The sequence below is a fragment of the Prionailurus viverrinus genome, chromosome B4 (assembly GCF_022837055.1).
Source record: "Prionailurus viverrinus isolate Anna chromosome B4, UM_Priviv_1.0, whole genome shotgun sequence".
In the NCBI taxonomy this organism is placed as follows: domain Eukaryota; kingdom Metazoa; phylum Chordata; class Mammalia; order Carnivora; family Felidae; genus Prionailurus; species Prionailurus viverrinus.
Window position 1 is genome coordinate 76,813,325 of NC_062567.1, and position 20,038 is coordinate 76,833,362.

At 46.2% G+C, this 20,038-nt stretch overlaps 1 protein-coding gene across 2 annotated transcripts; it reads left to right on the plus strand.

The window, feature by feature from the left end:
• Positions 1-1,765: 1,765 nt before the first annotated feature.
• AMHR2 (anti-Mullerian hormone receptor type 2) lies at positions 1,766-10,081 on the plus strand. 2 transcript variants are annotated; one of them, XM_047865507.1, is made up of 11 exons: positions 1,766-3,387; positions 3,689-3,871; positions 4,138-4,329; positions 4,596-4,670; positions 4,857-4,990; positions 5,105-5,335; positions 6,926-7,040; positions 7,185-7,357; positions 7,561-7,708; positions 7,880-8,016; positions 8,903-10,081. In XM_047865507.1, exons 1-11 carry the CDS (start codon positions 3,315-3,317, stop codon positions 9,110-9,112), a joined length of 1,671 nt encoding a protein of 556 aa, XP_047721463.1. In that variant the 5' UTR covers positions 1,766-3,314; the 3' UTR covers positions 9,113-10,081. The 2 variants fall into 2 exon arrangements, with proteins under 2 accessions (XP_047721463.1, XP_047721462.1); XM_047865506.1 differs by having other exon boundaries at positions 1,766-3,871.
• The last annotated feature ends 9,957 nt before the right edge of the window (positions 10,082-20,038 follow it).

Here is a 20,038-nt window from a genome sequence, read left to right on the forward strand (position 1 = left end):
TCAGCCTTTCTGACTCTTTGTCTCCTTCATAGCTACTTCTGTCCCTTAAATGTTGGTGTCCCTGTCGTGTGTCCTTTCCCTTACTCTGCCTTTCACCCCCTTAAACAAGTTGTATCCACTCTTCAGCTATCCCAAATTTTAAGCCCAACCTTTTCTCTCAACCTGGCAGACTGCTTACAGGACATTTTCATCTGGATGTCCCACAGATAACTCAAAATGAACATGTAAGACGGGGAAATAGTCCTTTATATTCCCCATCCCACTTAACAGTGTTACTACCCCTTGATCATTTATACTTGAAACCTCAGAATCATCTTTCAATTCTCTTTCAAATACCAACATTCATTTGATTACCAATCCTGTCAATATTACCAATACAGTGTATCTCAACTTTTTCTCTTTTTATTTCCACTGTTCTAGTACTCACCTTGGCTAGTGCTCAGGTCTCATAACTGATCTCCCTGCTTCTAGTCTCCCCGAGCCAATCATCCATCTTCCGCACTGCCACCAAATCCCTCCCTAAAATTTTTTGCTTTTAGGAGAAGTCTAGTCTCCTTGATAGAAACTTGAAAACCTTTCCAATCTAGGGTGCTTTTCTTCTTCATATCTCATACCCCTTTCTCCTGCTTACTCTCCCTGCCCCCAACACACACCCTCTAGGTACTTTTCTTCCCTTGTCTGCCCTGGACAGAATTAACTTATTTGATCTTTCTCCTTATATAGCTCCTTGCCCACACCCCTAGTCTGACATGTAATTTTCTGGTTGCTTGTTGATGTATCTTCTTGCCTTTCTAGACTCTGAGATCCTGGAGAGCAGGAATCACACATCTCTTTGTAGACCCAGCACCTAGTGAAATTCCTTTTTAAGACTGAGACCTAAGGGCGCCTGGCTGGTTCAGTTGGAAGAGCACGAGACTCTTGATGTCAGGGTCGTGAGTTTGAGCCCCACCTTGGATGTAGGGATTACTTCAATTAAAAAAAACAAAACAACAGAATAGATATTTCTGAGTTAAGTGAATAAACAACTCACTTTAGCCCTGTAGACATGGGGGTCACAGGTAACTTACTGGGCCACTGCAGACTTGAATCGGGATCCTGATGAAGATCTTTGTGTATGTGGAATCCAGGGAGACTTTATTTCTATACTGAGGTTCTTTCTTAGGACCTTCCTAATCCCTCAGCTCTCAGATTCTTACCCCTTCTATCACCACCTCACCTCATAAACCTGGCTGGAATGTTTCTGTCTTTGAAAAGGAGTAGTTATCCAAGGCTTTGGGTGAGGAGACTGCCTTCCTGCCTGATCCTTGCCTTGTTCCCCTCTGGAGGAGGTAGTCTCCTGAGACACTCCAGACACAAGAAGTTATTTGATCTTCAACTCCTGCCTGCCCACCTCCCCACTCCCACCCCCAGACTTATCTGATCTGGGAGCTGGTGAAGGAAGATCGCTGTAACTAAGTACAACATTCCATCTCACTGGCAGGGCCCTGCAGACTCCCAGAAGGTCGGAGGGAGGGATGGGCAGCTGTCTATCTGCCTCTGGCCCTCGTCATTCCTCCAGTTGCTCTTTCACAACTACTGGAGCTTTTACTCTTTCCTTCCTTCATGCAGGGTCCCCAGGAGAAAGGCTCCAGAATCAAAGAGTTGGGGCACCTGGGTGGCTCAGTCGGGTAAGGTGTCCGACGTCAGCTCAGGTCATGATCTCACGGTTCGTGAGTTTGAGCCCCACATTGGGCTCTCTGCTGTCAGTGCAGGGCCCGCTTTGGATCCTCTGCCTCTCTCTCTGCTACTCCCCTGCTTGTTCTCATTCTCTCTCTCTCTCTCTCTCTCTGTCACTCTCAAAAATAAATAAAACATTAATAAATATATTAAAAAAAAAAAAAAAAGAGTTACAGCCTCATTCCTGGTCTAAGCCAGACCATTGCCAGAAAGGTTTCTAGGCAGCCACCAGGGGGACAGAGGCTAGGAAAACAGGGAACCGGTCCCCTCTGACTCTAATTCTCATGGGAGCCAACTGCTCACAGATGTGGAAATGATTACCTATTACTGTAATGTCTTACTCTGGGGAAGAGTCTGGTGGAGCTGGACTCCTGTCTCCTATTGCACCACAAACCATAGACTTCTTCCATCTCCATGCTGACGTTCCCACTGTATACCCTGTGCTCTCCCTTCACGTTTTACAGTCTCTGCAGTTTAGTAGATACAGGAGATGTGATACTAGTCCTCAGAGGAGGCTGGCCCTTTTTGCCCCCAGGAAGCATCCTGAGTTTCTCCTATGTCTGCTGACCTCTGGTGGCGATAGTTTGAACTGGACCCTCCTTGTCTAGTTAGTGCCTGCTGGCAGGTAATGAATGGTGTACATTTTCTCAGCCATCCAAATTCAAATATTCAAACACTGTATCAAATGGAAATATTTTTTACTGCTGAATTTTTTGTTTTCAGGCCTCATGACATAATGTAAAGAACAGAGCCTGGGCTTTGGAATCAGACTTACCTAGGTTCAGATCCTAGCTCTGTTTCCTAGCAGAGTGACCTTGGGCAAGTTACCTAAGCTTAGCTTTCTTACCTGTAAAGTGAAAATAATAATAAATAGCTCAATGGGAAAATGAGATGATTGTAAAATGCATAGCCCTAGCTGTGCCATAGCACATAGGTGCTCAATAAAAGTTTGTTACCTTCTCAGTAATAGTGATTTTGTTCAGTGTATGACTCCATATGATTTTAAAATTTTTGGTAACATAAAATTTACCATTATTCCCATTTTTCAATGTGACTTTTTTAAACTCTGAGAAGTTTTATATAACTGCTTTCTGATTCTTGAGTTTGGAAACTGAGGTCAACTTTAGTATGGTCTGTGAAGCCTGCCTCTGCCCAGAGAGCTACAGATCCAAGCCCTGAAAATAAGGGTTAGAGAGATCTTGGGCACAGCCAAATGGCTCAGTTGACCTCACTCTCGTTTCCAGCCTAAGAAGGACTGACAGGATCCAGCACTTTCTTCCAGGGTCAGCAAAGGGCAGAGGTCTGAAGTCAGGCATCACAGGGTTCTCAGCTGGGCCTCCAAGACCCCCTCCTCCCACTTTGCAGAGAAAAGAGGAGGCGGCTGCAGAGAAGAGGATATGTGATTGCTTCTCTGCTCCTCCCTCTCCCTGCTTTTCCCTACACCCATCCTCTCCCCCACAGCAGCCATCTCCCCCGCAGCAACTGGAAAGAGGGAGGGGGGCGGAGTTGGGGACTGAGGGATCAGAAGACCCACAGCGTCCTGTATCTGAACGAAGCTCTTGCCGGGGGCAGCTGTGCTGGTTCATGCTCCCCTCTCCATGCTGCTTGCCTCCTCCAGCATGATGCTGGGGACTCTGGGCCTTTGGGTACTCCTCCCCATAGCTGTGCAAGGTAAGTGTCTACAGGGTGGGGCAGGGCCTTTCCACTCACCCATTGAGGGAAAGCGGGACTTGAAGCAGCAGCCATCCCTTTGGAAGAATCAGTGGGGTGGGTGAGTGAGGGCAAAAGGTACAGCCATGTGTCCCCATGGTGGGGTCAGGTTCCAGGCCTCTGCTGACCCTGTTTCCTCCTGTGGCTTTACCATGCTGGCCCTGGGATATGAAACATGTTCTGTCCCTCCTTTTGGCTGCTGCTTTTGCCCCTGCGTTCACTCCCATCTTGAACCCTCCCCTCTCCCCATCCTGGGCCACAGCACCCCCAAGCAGGCGGACCTGTGTGTTCTTTGAGGCCCCTGGAGTGCGGGGAAGCACAAAGACACTGGGGAAGCTGCTAGATGCAGGACCAGGGCCCCCCAGGGTTATCCGCTGCCTCTACAGCCGCTGCTGTTTTGGGATCTGGAACCTGACCCAACACCAGGCACAGGTGGAGATGCAAGGTGAATGGCAAAGTATATAGCAGGTGATAGCTATGGTGGGAGACAGGTACATCCTGGGGTGGGGGGTTATAGCAGTGGGAGAGAAGAAGAAATGGAATGTGTGGAGGGAAAGAAAAGCCCATATGAGATGGAGGGGATGTCTTTGATAGAGGACGGGGTTACCCTCTCTGTTCCTAGACTCCATTATGCTCGCTCGCCCTCTCTCTCTCTCTCTCTCTCTCTCTCTCTCTCTCCCTTTCTCTCCTCTTGTAATTCCACCCCATCAGGATGCCGAGACAGTGATGAGCCAGACTGTGAGGCCCCCCACTGTGAGCTGAGCCCCCGAGCCCACCCTGGCCCCAGGTCCACTCTCTTCACCTGCTCCTGTGGCACTGACTTCTGCAATGCCAATTACAGCCATCTGCCTCCTCCAGGGAGCCCTGGGATTCCTGGCTCCCAGGGTCCCCAAGCTGTCCCAGGTAGCCCCTCAGGGTGCTGCGGCCTGGTGGGGGCTGGGGCCCAGGTTAGGATGAGAGGTAGAACCAGGGCCAGTTCTCACCCTACCCCCATCCTAAGTTTTCCTCCTCCTGGCCTTGAGAAGTTGGTTGCCCTGGTGACTGGGAGATAAGGGGCTTGTGACCAAGGTGGGGGTGGATCCAGAAGCAAGTTCTCTGAGGAGGGTGAGAGGAACAGAGCAGATTTGGGACAGGGCTCATCTAGGCTGCATTCTTGCCTTAATGTCCAGGCGAGTCCATCTGGATGGTGCTGGTGCTGCTGGGGCTATTCCTCCTCCTGCTGCTGCTGGGCAGCATCATCTTGGGTACTAATCTACCCCATTCCTCCCTTGTGACCCCAAGTCACTGCCCCAAAGCTCTGACCCCTCTCCATGTTCCCCTGACCCCATGGTTCTGAGATCTCTACACCCTGAGCCCATTACCTCCCACAAAACCCCCTTCCCAGTCTCCATGACTGTGCACCTTGACACAAGGGCTTTTTTCTGCCCCAGCCCTGCTACAGCGAAAGGCCTGCAGAGTCCAAGGTGGCCCAGAGCCAGAGCCAGAGCCAGAGCCAGGCTCAGGCAGGGACTGGAGTGCTGAGCTGCCCGAGCTGCCTGAGCTGCCCGAGCTGTGTTTCTCCCAGGTGCCCGGGGAGGGGTGGGGGAGGGTCCTCCAGTCACCCCCAGAAGGTGGTCTGGGGAGGAAGCCTGGCCCTGACGCTAGCTGAGACCCACCCCCGGCACTGTGTCCCCACCAGGTAATCTGGGAAGGAGGTCACACAGTGGTGTGGGCTGGGCAGCTGCAAGGCAAGCTGGTAGCCATCAAGGCCTTCTCCCTGAGGGCCGTGGCCCAGTTCCAAGCTGAGAGAGCACTATACGAACTGCCAAGCCTACAGCACGACCACATTGTCCGCTTTATCACCGCCAGCAGAGGGGGCCCTGGGCCCTTGCCCTGTGGGCCCCTGCTGGTACTGGAGCTGCACCCAAAGGTGAGGATCGAGGGACATCTCTATGTGTTTGCATGTGTGTGTATGTGGGTGCATGGCTGGATGGCAGCGGGGCCCTGCTCGTGCTTATTCTTCTTTAGACTTCTTCTTCTCCACATTAAAAATGTTTTTTTGGTTTTTTCTTGGTTTTTTATTACACAAGCAATACTTGCTAATGTTTTTAACTCATAAAATACAAAGAAGAGGAGATTTCAAAACGATCATATTCCCATCCTTAAAGAAAACCATTGGTAAAGAAATATCTCAAGGCATGGCCCGCCAAACTCCTTTATATATTCATTCAACAAATGTGTATGAACTATATGTCACACCTCCTGTGCTAAGAAAGACATCTTAGTCCCTGCCTTTGTAGACTTTATTTTATTATGTTTTAAGCTGTTTAAATGTGTATTTATTTATATTGAGAGAAAGAGAGAGCATGAGCAGGGGAGGAACAGAAAGAGAGGGAGAGAGTGAGAATCCCAAGCAGCCTCTGGTACCATCAGCCCGGAACCAATGTGGGGCTCGAACTCATGAACCATGAGACCATGGCCTGAGCTGAAATCAAGAGTCAGGGGCTTAACTGACTGAGCCACCCAGGTGCCCCTGCCTTTGTAGATTTTATAGAGTAGTGGGGGAGACAGAGTGGGTCAGGTAAACACAAAACTGAGTTTTGTCAAGCGCGTTAAGTGCTGAGAGAGGGGGTACTGTGAGAGAAGAATAAGAGATGTGACTCGAGGGGAGGGTCACGGACGGGAAAGAGGAAGAGGAAGAGGCAGGCAAGGATCAGACCCAGCCTGGCCCTGTGGGCCTGCTAAGGACTTGGGACTTTATTAGCACCTGCAGTCCTCGATCTCTGACATCTTGAATTCTGGGAAGTCCCCTCTTTGTGCCTTAATGCCCAGCTCAAAAATCTCTGCTTTCTTGGTTTTGTTTGTTTGTTTGACTTCCCTGGCACACTGATGGCACTTGGTAATGTTTGTTGAATGAGGGATGCTGTGACTCCTTTGCCTCCCAATTTCCACCTGCCCCCCACCTGCTGCTCTTCTGCCCAACAGCTGTCCCCATCGGCTGGCTATCCTATACAGGCCTGACACTTCAGGCCAGGAGGTTCACAAAAGGTACCAGTACCTAGTTTGCCTTGCCTCTTCTGTTTCTGTTTTTGTCTCAAGTCCCCAGGCAGTAGAAGGTGGTTACTAGTGAGCGACGCTAGAGTGAGACTGCTTGGGTTCAAGCTCTGGTTGTCTCTCACCAGGTGACTTCCAGCAAGTTTACCTAGCTCTCTTTCAAGCTCCTCATTGGTGAAACGTGAATCACAGGAGCACACACCTCCTAGGGTTGTTGTGAGGATTACGGGAGGGCTGGCACATCGTAAGAGCTCAGACATTTGAAGTAAGGTTACTCTTTTTCCAGTCAATCTGACTGATGCACATTCTCACTCCTCCACCGCCTCTTGTCTCAGCCTGGATGGATCAGTGTGTCAGTCTGCTGGGGGAGGCAGGGGGATGTCTGTCAATTGATCTCTGCTCCCTGGGGTAGATCAGCCACCTCCAGCTTATCATGTGTCTTCCTCTTCTCTCTGCTACTCCCTAGGGCTCCCTGTGCCACTACTTGACCCAGCACACCAGTGACTGGGGAAGTTCCATGCGGATGGCGCTGTCCCTGGCGCGGGGCCTGGCATTTCTCCATGAGGAGCGCTGGCAGGATGGTGGGTGAGCTGGGAGTAGGAAGCCATGGGAATCAGGAGCCACACTACTATGTTTCTGATTCTCCCTTAGCTAGAGATGGGAAGAACTAGGGTCAAGAGAAAGGAAGAAGATCCATACCCCTTCAACCTTGGCTTCTACCACAGGCCAATACAAACCAGGTATCGCCCACCGAGATCTGAGCAGCCAGAATGTGCTCATTCGGGAGGATGGGTCGTGTGCCATTGGAGACCTGGGCCTTGCCTTGGTGCTCCCTGGCCTCACCCAGCCTCCCACCTGGGCCCCAACTCAACCCCGAGGCCCAGCTGCCATCATGGAGGTGAGTACTCTGGATAAGGGTGAGGCCCAGAGATGATGGCAGTGTTCCTGATGAAGATGTGGCCTTTGCTGTGGCAGCAATGCGGCAGTACCTGTAGAGTTTGGGACATTGCTGAGTCTAGTTGGGGGGATGTCGTGCGTACCAGTGTTGCAGCGAGGCTTGCCAGTGAGATGATTCTTGGCCCTCCATGCCTTTCCCTCTAGGCTGGCACCCAGAGGTACATGGCACCAGAGCTCTTGGACAAGACTCTGGACCTACAAGACTGGGGCACAGCCCTCCGGCAAGCCGATGTTTACTCTCTGGCTCTGCTCCTATGGGAGATCTTGAGCCGCTGCCCAGATTTGTGGCCTGGTAAGAATGAGTGTGACGGTGCCCCCTCTCCCCTCCTCTCCATGTCTCACTTGCCCATTCTAGATCCACTTGCCTCCTGACGCAGGAAGCTCTGCCCTTCTCCCTCTCGGCCTTTCCACAAGGAGACACCCTAGGGCTAGCTGACACCTAGCCCCCTGTGCCTTTCCCCAGAGAGCAGACCACCACCCTTCCAACTGGCCTATGAGGCAGAACTGGGCAGCACCCCTACCACCTGTGAGCTGTGGACCTTGGCCGTGGAGGAGAGAAGGCGCCCCTACATCCCATCCACCTGGCACTGCTTCACCACAGTAAGAGGCCACCTGCTGGTGGGCTGGGGACCTGGAGGGTGTGGGTCTGGGCTTCAAGGACTTGACTACCAGGACCAGCCCATCTGCTCCTGTCTCCTCTCAACTGCCACCACTCCTGGCTCATGTTCAGCTGGAGCTGAGCAAACTTGCCCTGTACCTCAGCTCATCCTCTTCTACCATAAGTCTCACACAGCCATTCCTGAGACAGGCACCTTCCTCTTGCTCAGACTTGCTTGGTCTGTCTCTCTTGTCTCCACCGTCCGTAAGCCCTGTGTCCCAGTCCCCTCCTCCAGGAAGCCTACCTTGGCCTTGCTTCTGCCCTGAGCTCTGCTCCCAAAATGGCTCCACTCCTGGTACCCAGGAGCCCAACACTCCATCCAAAAATTCCTCGTCCTGTCCTACACATCTGGGTTTCTACCATGACCCAATAAAAGCCAGCCCTGGGTATAAAGGGTTAAAATAGTGGCCAAATGGTGAAATTGCAGGGTCTGTATAAATAGTTTCCTAACAGGAAGCCCCTTTCCCTGCTACCTGGTCTGAAATTTCCACTGCACAAGTATCTGTTGGGTTAAGCAGTGTTTGCCTAAGACCCTGGTTGCCTGAAAGGAAGGAGAGTAATTTCCCATCAGTGTGTTAAGTCATTAACCTGAATTAGCTTCTCAGAGGAAAAGGTGGTCCCTCTGGAAGGCACCCAAAGAACTTGTCTCATAGGAAGCAAGATGCTGAGGGCTGGGTCTCATTTGGGGCCGGGGGAGGGAGGCTCCAGGGAGGGTCAGAAGAGGAGTGTTGAGAACAGGGTAGCGGTGGGCACCTTTCAACTCTGGGGCTGGTCAGGGGGCCACTCAGGATCCCGGGATTAAACTTGCCTCCCGGTCCTTCTTGCCAGGACCCTGGTGGCCTGAGAGAGCTGCTAGAGGACTGTTGGGACGCAGACCCAGAAGCACGGCTGACAGCTGAGTGTGTACAGCAGCGCCTGGCTGCCCTGGCCCATCCTCAGGAGGCCCGCCCCTTCCCAGAGAGCTGCACCCACGACTGCCCACCTCTCTGCCCAGAAGACTGCCTCTCACCTCCTCCCCACTGCCATTCCCCCTTGTAGGCCTCCACTGAATGTCTGCTGCTTCAGCATTCAGCAAGGCCCTGGTGCCAGGAGTCCTCCTGTACCATCTCTCACCTGTAAATATGCAGTTTATGTATAACCTATGTACATGCAAACATAAATATGGTGATCAGATGCCTGTCTGCTCTGCCTCACCACTGCCTTTCCTACTTGCGGAATGCTTGGATCCTTCTGTGGCCATCTAGTACACTGCAGTCCCGATGAGTGACTAGGGGTGGGTGTGCACAGGAAGGAGACGAAGTCAGCATTATCTCCATGTCCTGGGGCCTTCCTTCATGTGATCCTGGGGCTCCTCCTGTCTGTTGTCTTTTCTTTCTCTTCCCCAAGCCTTTATTTGGTGGGATCGCATGGCAGAGCACTGGGGAAAAAGGGGTGGATGTGATGAAATCAAATCGCTGCTCTGAAGGTGCTCAGAGAGGCACAGCTCACTTTGTGGGGCCTGCACAGGGTCCTGGGGGTGTCCTCTCCTGAGGCTTGAGTGGGAAGACCTCACAGGGCACGGGAAGCTTGGGTTTTGAATGAGTGGTTTTCCAGGAGTGGTGAGGGCAGTAGGTGTCGTGTCATGTGGTGCAGTAAGAAACCACAAGGAACCTCGGGAGCAAAAGCGCAGGGTGTGTTGTGGAGAGAGAGAGGGGAGGTTATGTGGAGATTGTGAGCTCTGCTGAGAAGTTCTTCCTTTATTTCTTGTGCGTGTGTGTGTATGTGTGTGTGTGTGTGTGTGTGTGTGTGTGTGTGTGTGATTTCTAGTGGCTTTTCTTTCCCACCCCAGACCCCATTCACACAGGGTGCCCTTCAGGGACGTGTTACAATGGGTGCCTGGTTTATAGCACTAGTTCATTTTTTTAATTTTTTAAATTTTTTTAATGTTTATTCATTTCCTGAGAGAGAGAGAGAGAGAGAGAGAGAGTGCGAGCAGGGGAGGGACAGAGAGAGAGGGAGACACAGAATCCGAAGCAGGCTCCAGGCTCTGAGCTGCCAGCACAGAGCCTGATGCAGGGCTCAAATGCATGAACCATGAGATCATGACCGGATCTTCTTTTTTTTTTTTTTTTTAAACTTTATTTAAGTAAGCTCTATACTCAGTGTGGGGCTGGAACTCATGACCTCAAGATCAAGAGTTGCATGCTCCTTCAACTAAGCCAGCCAGGAGCCCCCCTAGTTTAGTTTCTAACTACCTGAGTGCACTTGGGCAAGTTATTTTCTCTTTCTAGGCCTCAAGTTTCTCACTTGCCAAATCAGGGGGTTGGAGGCCTTCTGGTCTAACTCCAGTAGACGATTGGGACGGCTCTGACTTCACTACAACAGGATTGATTTCTGCTCAGTGACTGAGCCCTATGTCTTTGAGCAAGTTACTTAACCCTAGAATCTGTTTTATCATGTGTAAAGTATGGATAAAAATGCCCACCCTGATTGCAGAGTTGATTCAGGGTAAAAAAGAAGAGGTGACAGGTCCTGTGCAGCACCTGACCTCAGTGGACACTCTATAAATGGGAACAGTTGTGACTGAACATTGAGATGATCTCTCGTCCCTTTCTAGCTTGGTTGTTCTAGAGTTCCAGGATTTAGCCTGTGCAGAGCCTGTCCACTCTCAAGCCCTGAGACTTCACTTTCCTTCAGAATTCTAATTCTCTGCAAGACATCATCATGTAAACAGGCAGCCACCACCTGAAACCAAACACATCAAAATCCAAGATCCCGCTTCCCCCTCACCAGCTGGGCTGCCTTACCCTCTTCCCTGGCTCTCAAGAGCACCCCGTTTCTCTCTCCATCTCTCTCTCTCTTTTTTTTAGTAATCTCTACACCCAATGTGGGGCTCAAACTTACGATCCTGAGATGAAGAGTCACATACTCTTTAAATTTTTTTTTTTTTTTTTTTTTTAGAGAGAACAAACAAGGGAGAGGAGCAGAAGGAGACAGAGAATCTTAAGCAGGCTTGACTGACTTGGTTTTGGCTCAGGTTGTGATCTCGAGATTCATGGAATCAAGCCCCCTGTCAGGCTCTGTGCTGAGAGTACAGAGCCTGCTTTGGATTATCTCCCCCTCTCTCTACACTTCTCGTTCTCTCTCTCTCCCTCTCTCTCAAAATAAATAAATAAACTTTAAAAAATCTTAAATGAAAACTAGAACCAAAAACAAACAAACAAACAAAACAAACAAACAAACAAAAGAAAGCCTAAGAAACTGTCACAACGAAGAGGAGCCTAAGGACACATGACGACTAAATAAAATGTGATATCCTGGGTAAGATTCCAGAATAGGAAAAGGACACCAGGTGAGAACTAAATACATCTGGATAAAGTATGGAGTTTAGTTAGTAATCATGAATTTGTACTGGATCATTACATTAAGGTAACAAACATACCATAATAATATAAGGTGTTAATAATAGGGGGCTGGGGGTGGGGGATATGAAAACTCTGATTGCCTTCTCAATCGTTCTGTAAATCTAAAACTGCTCCCCGCAAAAGAAAGCTTATTAAACAAAAGTATGACCATCTCCAAAACTCAGAGCGGCCACAAATACAAAGAACAATGGCAGGGTTGTTGTAAGCATGACAATGCACACTTGCGGTATTTTTGAGTAGGTGTGTTGTAATATGTTGTATTGAAGGGATCACTAACATAAAACCCAGAAAACTTAAGATGATAATCTTGGCTCTCCTAACTGTGAACTCTTAGAAATGTTTATTTGTTTAATTTTCTCAGCAAGGGGAGTGCATTATTCTCTAAGTCATTTACAATCCTATGATTCCCTACTTCTGTGATAAAATATTAGAGTCCCACTTGTGAAGATTACTTCGCCAAACCCAGTGTTTACCTCGTACGATACTGCTGATTAGTGACCCCATGCTCACAGAGATGCGTATTATGTCATGGAGATGCAATTTTGGGGGAATAATTGTATTCCTCACACCCAGTTCCCCCTATTATTAACATCTTACATTAGTATGATATATTTGTTACCTTAATGATCCAATATAGCCTCGTGATTACGTGATTATTAACTAAACTCCATACTTTATAAGTACACTTTTTAGAGAGTTGAAAACATAAATCTCTGAACAGAGATGGGCTCATGGGAAGGAAGCTATGTGGCTGAAGACAGGGGCAGTGGTCGGTGAGAAGAAGACGGATTTGTCACTATCCAACTTTTTTTTTTTTTTTACCTCTTGGATTTTGAACTATTTGCATGTTCTATTAAAATTAAGTGTTTACTTAAAAAGTTCATGCCAGAAAAAAAGGAAATATGCCAAAGTATTAATAGTAGCAATTCTGGGGGCGCCTAGGTGGCTCAGTCGGTTAAGCGTCAGACTTCAGCTCAGGTCACGATCTCGCGGTCCGTGAGTTCGAGCCCCGCGTCGGGCTCTGGGCTGATGGCTCAGAGCCTGGAGCCTGTTTCCCATTCTGTGTCTCCCTCTCTCTCTGCCCCTCCCCCGTTCATGCTCTGTCTCTCTCTGTCTCAAAAATAAATAAACGTTAAAAAAAATTAAAAAAAAAATAGTAGCGATTCTGTTTGGGTAATGGGACCTCAAAAACAATTTTCTTTTTCTTTCTGCTTTTCTGTTTTCCAAATTTTCTTTAATTCTCATGAATTACTTATAGAATTTATTGAAAGCACGTAAACAAATTATCATCAGGAAACATTCCTTGAAAAGCTGCATGTGACTTTACATTGTCTCCCTTTGGTACTTAGGAACACAACTTGTAGCATATTTTGTGCCTATTGTTATGTTGTTTGCTGAAATTATTTCATATGTGAGCATCACATTCTCACCTAGACTGTAACTGAGAGCATAGAGGGTGTGGAGGAACATAGTTTATACTCCTTCCGGTTCCTTTATAGCACTCAGTTCAGGACTCTGCATACAGCCTGGGGGACTGGATAGAGTCCTGACTGGATAGAATTCCTGACCTGAATTTGTTACTAACAAGGGTGAAGCCTGCACTAAACCATTTCTGCTTTCCGAGCTTGTTTTTCCTCATCTGTGCAAGGAGGGTGTCGTTCACTTTTGATGTGCTAAATTTCTTTTCAATAAATGCTTTTTGACCAACAGACCTAGTAGGAAAAATATAAAGAGCCTATAGAGTAACACATATTGGGTTCTGGGATAAAGTTTTATGCCTTCGTCTACCTGCCATAGGCCTACCTGAAGTTCTTAGAAAGCAAGTGAAAGGCGTCTCATGCTGCTTGGCATTTCTATAGTGCCTACCTCGGGTCTAGGGAAATATCTACAAAATCTTCTATATCTTCAACCTCTTCTCTGAATGTCCTTTTCACTTTCTCCCACCCATGAAAATGAACCTTGCTTTTCCCAGAGTGGTAGCTTTTTTCCTTTTGCATACTCTGGAGGACGGTAGATATTTTCCTTTCTGTCTGTGGTTGCCTCCAGATCATTTATCCATCTTTCTCCTCCAAAAACCCAAGCATCTCTGAAATACATGCCATCAGGGGCAGCTGGGTGGCTCAGGTGGTTAAGCACCCAACTTCAGCTCAGGTCATGATGTCACTGCTCATGAGTTTGAGACCCGTCCCAGGCTCTGTGCTGTCAGCTCACAGCTCAGAGCCTGGAGCCTGCTTCAGATTCTGTCTCTGTCTCTCTGACCCTCCGCTGCTCATGCTCTGTGTCTCTCTCTCTAATATAAAAAATAAACATTAAAAAATTGATTTAAAAAAGTGAAATACATGCCATCAGACCACACCACTTGCTACTTCACCTGTTGTGATCATTTACAGACCTCCTGGTCACTCCTCTGTATTTGTTGAACATTTCAGCAACTGGCTCAAAGTCTCTTTTTATCACTACTTTTATCATCATTCTATATACATTCTATACATCACTACTTTTATCATCATTCTATATACATTCTATACATCACTAGCAGATAAATCTATTTAATCCTTTCTTCTTTGACCTTTTCCTTCCAAGGAGATTTTCCTCCACCAAGAACTGTTTCAAGCATTCCACTTTCTGGATACCACCTTCTACCTATTCAGCTCACTCTAGAGAGCCTCTACTGAGACATACAATCCATTGACCTGCCACTTTGTCACTGTCCATCACATCCTTGTGTCTTTCCTTCCTTCTTCAACTTATTTTCCATCATCTACCATCATAATCACGACCATGCAAGCACACTTAATTGCCTTGCCCTCTTTTCCCTTTCCCCTTACTTGTATTTTCTAGGCAAACCCTAGTCCAAGGTTAAATCCAGTTCTATTCCACAGCTGTACCTAAGCACTGGAGTTTTCCGGCAGGAAACCACCACCTGTGCTGAATGGTCTCACTTTATATACTTGGCTCACAGACCTCAAGTGGGCCCTTCAAGCTGCCCAGCAACCCTATTACAGTTCCCTAGTCAATTCATTTGCCCACTTTCCGAGATGACTATTTCTAACCTTTTCCTCCTACCTCCCTGTCAACTGACAAGCTTGCTTTTTACTTACGTGAAGAAACAAAAAAAAAAAAAAAAAGAAAAAGAAAGAAAAGGACAGTAACCAGCAAAGGATGTTTACATCTTCCCACCATTCCATCTACCAATGCATTTGCATTTGGCCCTGTAGACTCTGATTTCCCTCCTATTACAATACTAACAGCCAATACATATATAGGACTTACTGTATGTCCAGTGGTGTTCTAAATCTTTCATGTGTATTAAGTCATCTAAACTTCTCTATATGCATCAGGCTCTGTGCTGACAGCTCAGAACCTGGAGCCTGCTTTGGATTCTGTGTCTCCCTCTCTCTCTGTCCCTCCCAGCTCTCCAGAAAGAGCTCTGTCTCTTTCTGTCTCTCAAAACTGAATAAATGTTTAAAAAAAATTTTTTTTAAACTACTAAACCTCACTATAAATTAAGTATTATTATGATCCTTTGTCTTATAGACGGGAAAACTGAGGCCTGGAGGTTTCTTTATTTTTTATTTTTTTTATTTTTTGAGCAGCAGGCAAAGTTTATTAGAATATAAGATTAGAAAGGAAGAATAGTAGGAAACTCTCTTTATAGAGAAGGGACATTCGAAAGTGGATGCCCAATTTTTATTTATTTATTTATTTTCAGAGAGAGAGAGTGGGGAAGGAAGGGGCAGAGAGGAGGGAGAGAGAGAGAATTCCAAGCAGGCTCTGCACTGTCAATGCAGAGCCCGACACGGGACTTGATCTCATGAAACTTGAGATCATGACCTGAGTTACATTCAGAATTGGACGGGTGTGGGGGGGAGGGCACCTGGGTGACTCAGTTGGTTAAGTGTCCGACTCTTGATTTCGGCTCAGATCATGATCTTACAGTTCCCGGGCCTGAGCCCCTGTCTCTTCGCTGACAGTGTGGAGCCTGCTTGGGATTCTGTCTCCCTCTCTCTGCCCCTCCCTCCCTCCCTCCCTCCCTCTCTCTCAAAATAAATAAATAAACTTTAATTAAAAAAAAAAAAAAAAGAGTTGGACGCTTAACCAACTGAACCACCCAGATGCTCCTGGAAGTTTCTTTTTAAGTGCCTTGTCCAGAGTCACAAAGTAAGTAGTCTGGCTCCAGAACTCATTTTCTCAACCACTGAACTGTACCCTGTGAACTGACCTATCTAAGGTCAGTCCCTCCATCCATGGACTGAAACCTTACTCTTTCTGGTCACTTTGTTCTTTCAATGATCTCTTCTTTCTCCAGCAATGTCATTTTTCCTCCCTACTGGATTATTCCCATCAGTTTACAAACATGCTTTAAGCTCTCCCATCTTAAAAAGCCCTTCCTAGGGGCTCCCGGGTGGCTCAGTCGGTTGAGCATCCAACTTTGGCTCTCGTCATGATCTCACAGTTTGTGGGTTCAAGCCCCACATCAGGGTTACTGCTGTCAGCCTGTCACCGTGGATCCTGCCTCAGATCCTCTGACCCCCTCTCTCTGCCCCTCTCCCATTTGTGCTTCCCCCTCCCCCCACAAAAAAAAGCCCTTCCTGGACTTCCCACCCTCTTCTGATTACTGCTCCACTTCTCTGCTTCCTTATTTACCAACACTCCTTGGAAGAATTGCTTTTATTTGCTGTCCTACTTCCTCATTTCTCATTTTGTCCTCAATTTGTTTCAGGCAAAATTTCATCTCTACCATGTCATTAAAACTACTCTTAAAAAGTTCATTATCCTTGGGGTGCCTGGGTGGCTCAGTTGGTTGAACGTCTGACTCTTGATTTCGGTTCAGGTCATGATCTCACGGTCATGGGATCAAACCCTGTGTTGGGCTCTGCACTGAGCGTGGAGCCTCCTTGGGCTTTCTCTCTCTCTCTCTCTCTCTCTCTCTCTCTCTCTCTCTCTCTAATAAAATAAAATAAAATAAAATAAAATAAAATAAAATAAAATAAAATAAAATAACATAAAATAAAGTGTTAAAAAAAAGTTCACCATCCTTTCAAAATCCAATGGCCAATTCTTAGATGGTGCCCTACATAATTTATCAGCAACATTTGACACATTTGATAGCTTCCTCCTTAAGTGCTTCATTCATACTCTCTTCTGATTTTTCCCTTCCTCATTCACCATTCATTCTGTATCTTTTGCTTGCCCCTCTTCCCAATTTCTAAACATTGTCATGCTGAAGGCCAAATGCTAGACCCTCTTTTCTGCTCTGGCCACACTTGCCCTCTAGTGACCTCATCTAGCTCCTTGGCTTTTCATACCTGGATAACTCTCAATTTTTTTTCTCTTCAGACCAAACCTCTCCCTGAATTCCAGATTGCCAAATCCAACTGGTTTCTCAACATCTCCACTTGGATATCTTGTAGGCATCCTAAATTTAACTTGTCCAACAAAATTGTACTCCTATCTGCTCCTCTGCTCATCTTCTTCATTTCAGTAAATGGCACCACTATTTTTCAGTTGCTCAGTGTCCTTGGGTTCATCCTTGATTTTTCTATTTTTTTTCACACTTCACATCCAGTCCAAATCTGCTAAGCTCTACCTTAAAAAATACCCAGAGTCTGACCATTCTTCACAATTTCCATCCAAGCCACCACCATTCTTCCTCTACACGACAACAGTAACCTCCTAACTGGGCTCCCTGTTTCCACTGTATTTTATTATTACTTTTTTTTTTTAAGAAATATATATATATTTTTATAATTTTTTTTTTTTTTTTTTTTTTTTTTTTTTTTTTTTTTTTTTAGAGAGACAGAGCATGAGTGGGGGAGGGACAGAGAGATAGGGAGACACAGAACCTGAAGCAGGCTCCTGGCTCTGAGCTGTCAGCCCAGAGCCTGACATGGGGCTTGAACACACAGAAGGTGAGATCATGACCTGAGCCAAAGTCAGATGCCCAACCAACTGAATCACCTAGGTGCTTCCCTGATTCCATTTTAACCACCTCTCCCTATCTTGTTCTTTCCTCACACAGTATTCAAAATGAGCTTGGTTTTTTTTTTTTTTTACTCTTTCCACTATTTTTAAGGGTACAGTTCAGTGACATTAAGTACATTTACTTTGTTGTGCAACTATGACCACTATTCTTCTCTAGCACTTTTTCACCTTTCCAAACTGAACCTCTGTGCCCACTAAATAATAACTTTCCATTCTCCAGTCCCTGACAATTTCTTTCTGTCTATGAATTTGATGACTGTAGGTACCTCATATAAATGGAATCATACAGTATTTCTCCTTTTATGCCTGGCTTACTTCACTTAGCATAATATCTTCAAGTTTATCCATGTTTTAGCATGTGTTAGAATTTCCTTCCTTTTAAGGCTGAATAATATACCATTGTACACACATACTACACTTTATTCATCTGTTGATGGACATTGATTGGATTTGTTTCCATTTTGGGGCTATTATGAATAATACTTCTTTTAAAAATTTTTTAAATTTATTTTTGAGAGAGAAAGAGCAAAAGCAGGAGAGGGGAGGAGAGAGGGGGACAGAGGATCCAAAACAAGCTTTGCACTGACAGCAGAGAGCTCAGGGCGGGGCTTGAAGTCATGAACCATGAGATCATGAGATCATGACCTGAGCTGAAGTCGATGCTTAGCCAACTGAGCCCCCAGGAACCCCATGAAATATTTAACTTCTAAAAGGCATTATGGCCACATAGAAACAACAATAATTTCTTTCAAACTGAATCTTCCAAGAAATAAATAATACAGATATAAATTGTCCTAGAGCTTAAGGAAAAATAGAAAATATTCCAATTCATCTCAAATATTTAGCACAAAGTTGATTAGGAAGTTGTATCAAAATGTGCCATGGTTATGTAAGATATTATCATTGGGGAAGGGTAGGTACATGGGAATTGTAGTTTTTTTGCAACCTCTTGTGAATCTAAAAATTATTTAAAAATAAAAAGTATTGGAGCACCTGGGTGGCTCAGTCAGTTGAGTGTCTGACTGTGGCTCAGGTCATTATGTCATAATTTATGAGTTCGAGCCCCACATCAGGCTCCCTGTTGTCAGCATGGAGCCCACTTTGGATCCTCTGTTCCCCTCTCTCTGCCCCTCCCCCACTCATGCTCTCTCTCAAAAATAAATTAAAAACATTAAGAAATATTTCAGGGGCGCCTAGGTGGCTCAGTAGCTCAGGTCACGATCTCGAGGTCCGTGAGTTCCAGCTCCACTTCGGGCTCTGGACTGATGGCTCAGAGCCTGGAGCTTGCTTCCGATTCTGTGTCTCCCTCTCTTTCTGCCCCTCCCCCGTTCATGCTCTGTCTCTCTCTGTCCCAAAAATAAATAAACGTTAAAAAAAATTAAAAAAAAAGAAATATTTCAAAATCTATCAAAATCCTTAATTCAAGATGATGAATTCAATATAAAATTTATTTTCTTCATATTTCTTGTATCTCACAAATCTGGGATGTAATATTTCCATTATGATTTAGTTCAAAGTATTTAATTTCCATCATGGTTCATTCTTTGACCCAAAGTTATTTGGAAGCCTTTTTGTTTGTTTTCTTAAGTTTCCAGATATATGTTTGTATTTACATTTTACATTGTGATTAGAGAATATGGTATGTATTCTAAAATTCTTTGAAATTTGAATTATATTAGTTGAGACCAATTTTTTATGAATAGTCTAAGTATGCTTAGGAAGAATGAGTATTTTTAAAAATTGTTTATTGGGGCGCCTGGGTGGTGCAGTTGGTTGGGTGTCCGACTTTGGCTCAGGTCATGATCTCACAGTTTGTGAGTTCGAGCCCTGTGTTAGGCTCTGTGCTGACAGCTCAGAGCCTGGAGCCTATTTCAGATTCTGTGTCTCCCCCTCTCTCTACCCCTCCATTGCTCACGCTCTGTGTCTATCTCTCAATAATAAATAAATGTTGAAAAAAATTGTTTATTTATTTATTTGGGGGGAGGAGGGGGCAGAGAGAGGGAGAGAATCCCAGACAGGGTCAGCGCAGTCAGTGCAGAGCTGGATGTAAGGCTAGATCCCACGACCTTAAGATCATGACCTGAGCAGAAATCAAGAGTCCAACGCTTAACCAACTGAACCACCCAGCTGCCCCAAGAATGAGTATTTTTAAGTTTGGAGTGTATGGTTTTCTATGTTTATTTAAAACAAGCTTGTTTGTTGTGATTTAAAAAAAAAAAAAGGAAAAAAAAAAAAAAGAAAAAAAAAAAAAGTCCATGGCAGCAATCCAGTCCAGAGATGATGGTAGGTTGGGAGCAGGAACGATGGAGAGAAGTGGAAGGCATTCAGATTTATTTGAGAGACAAAATGAACACTTCGTGGTGTTGGAAGGGGATGAGGGAAAGGTGAAGAAGAGAGCCATCAAGGATGACCTCTTCAGGGGCTCCTAGCTGGCTCAGTACATAGAACATGCCCCCCCCCTTTTTTTAAAGTTATTCCTTTATTTATTTGAGTAATCTCTACAGCCTACTTGGGGCTCAAACTCAGGACCCAGAGATCAAGAGTCGCATGTTCTTTCCAGTGAGCCAGCTAGGCG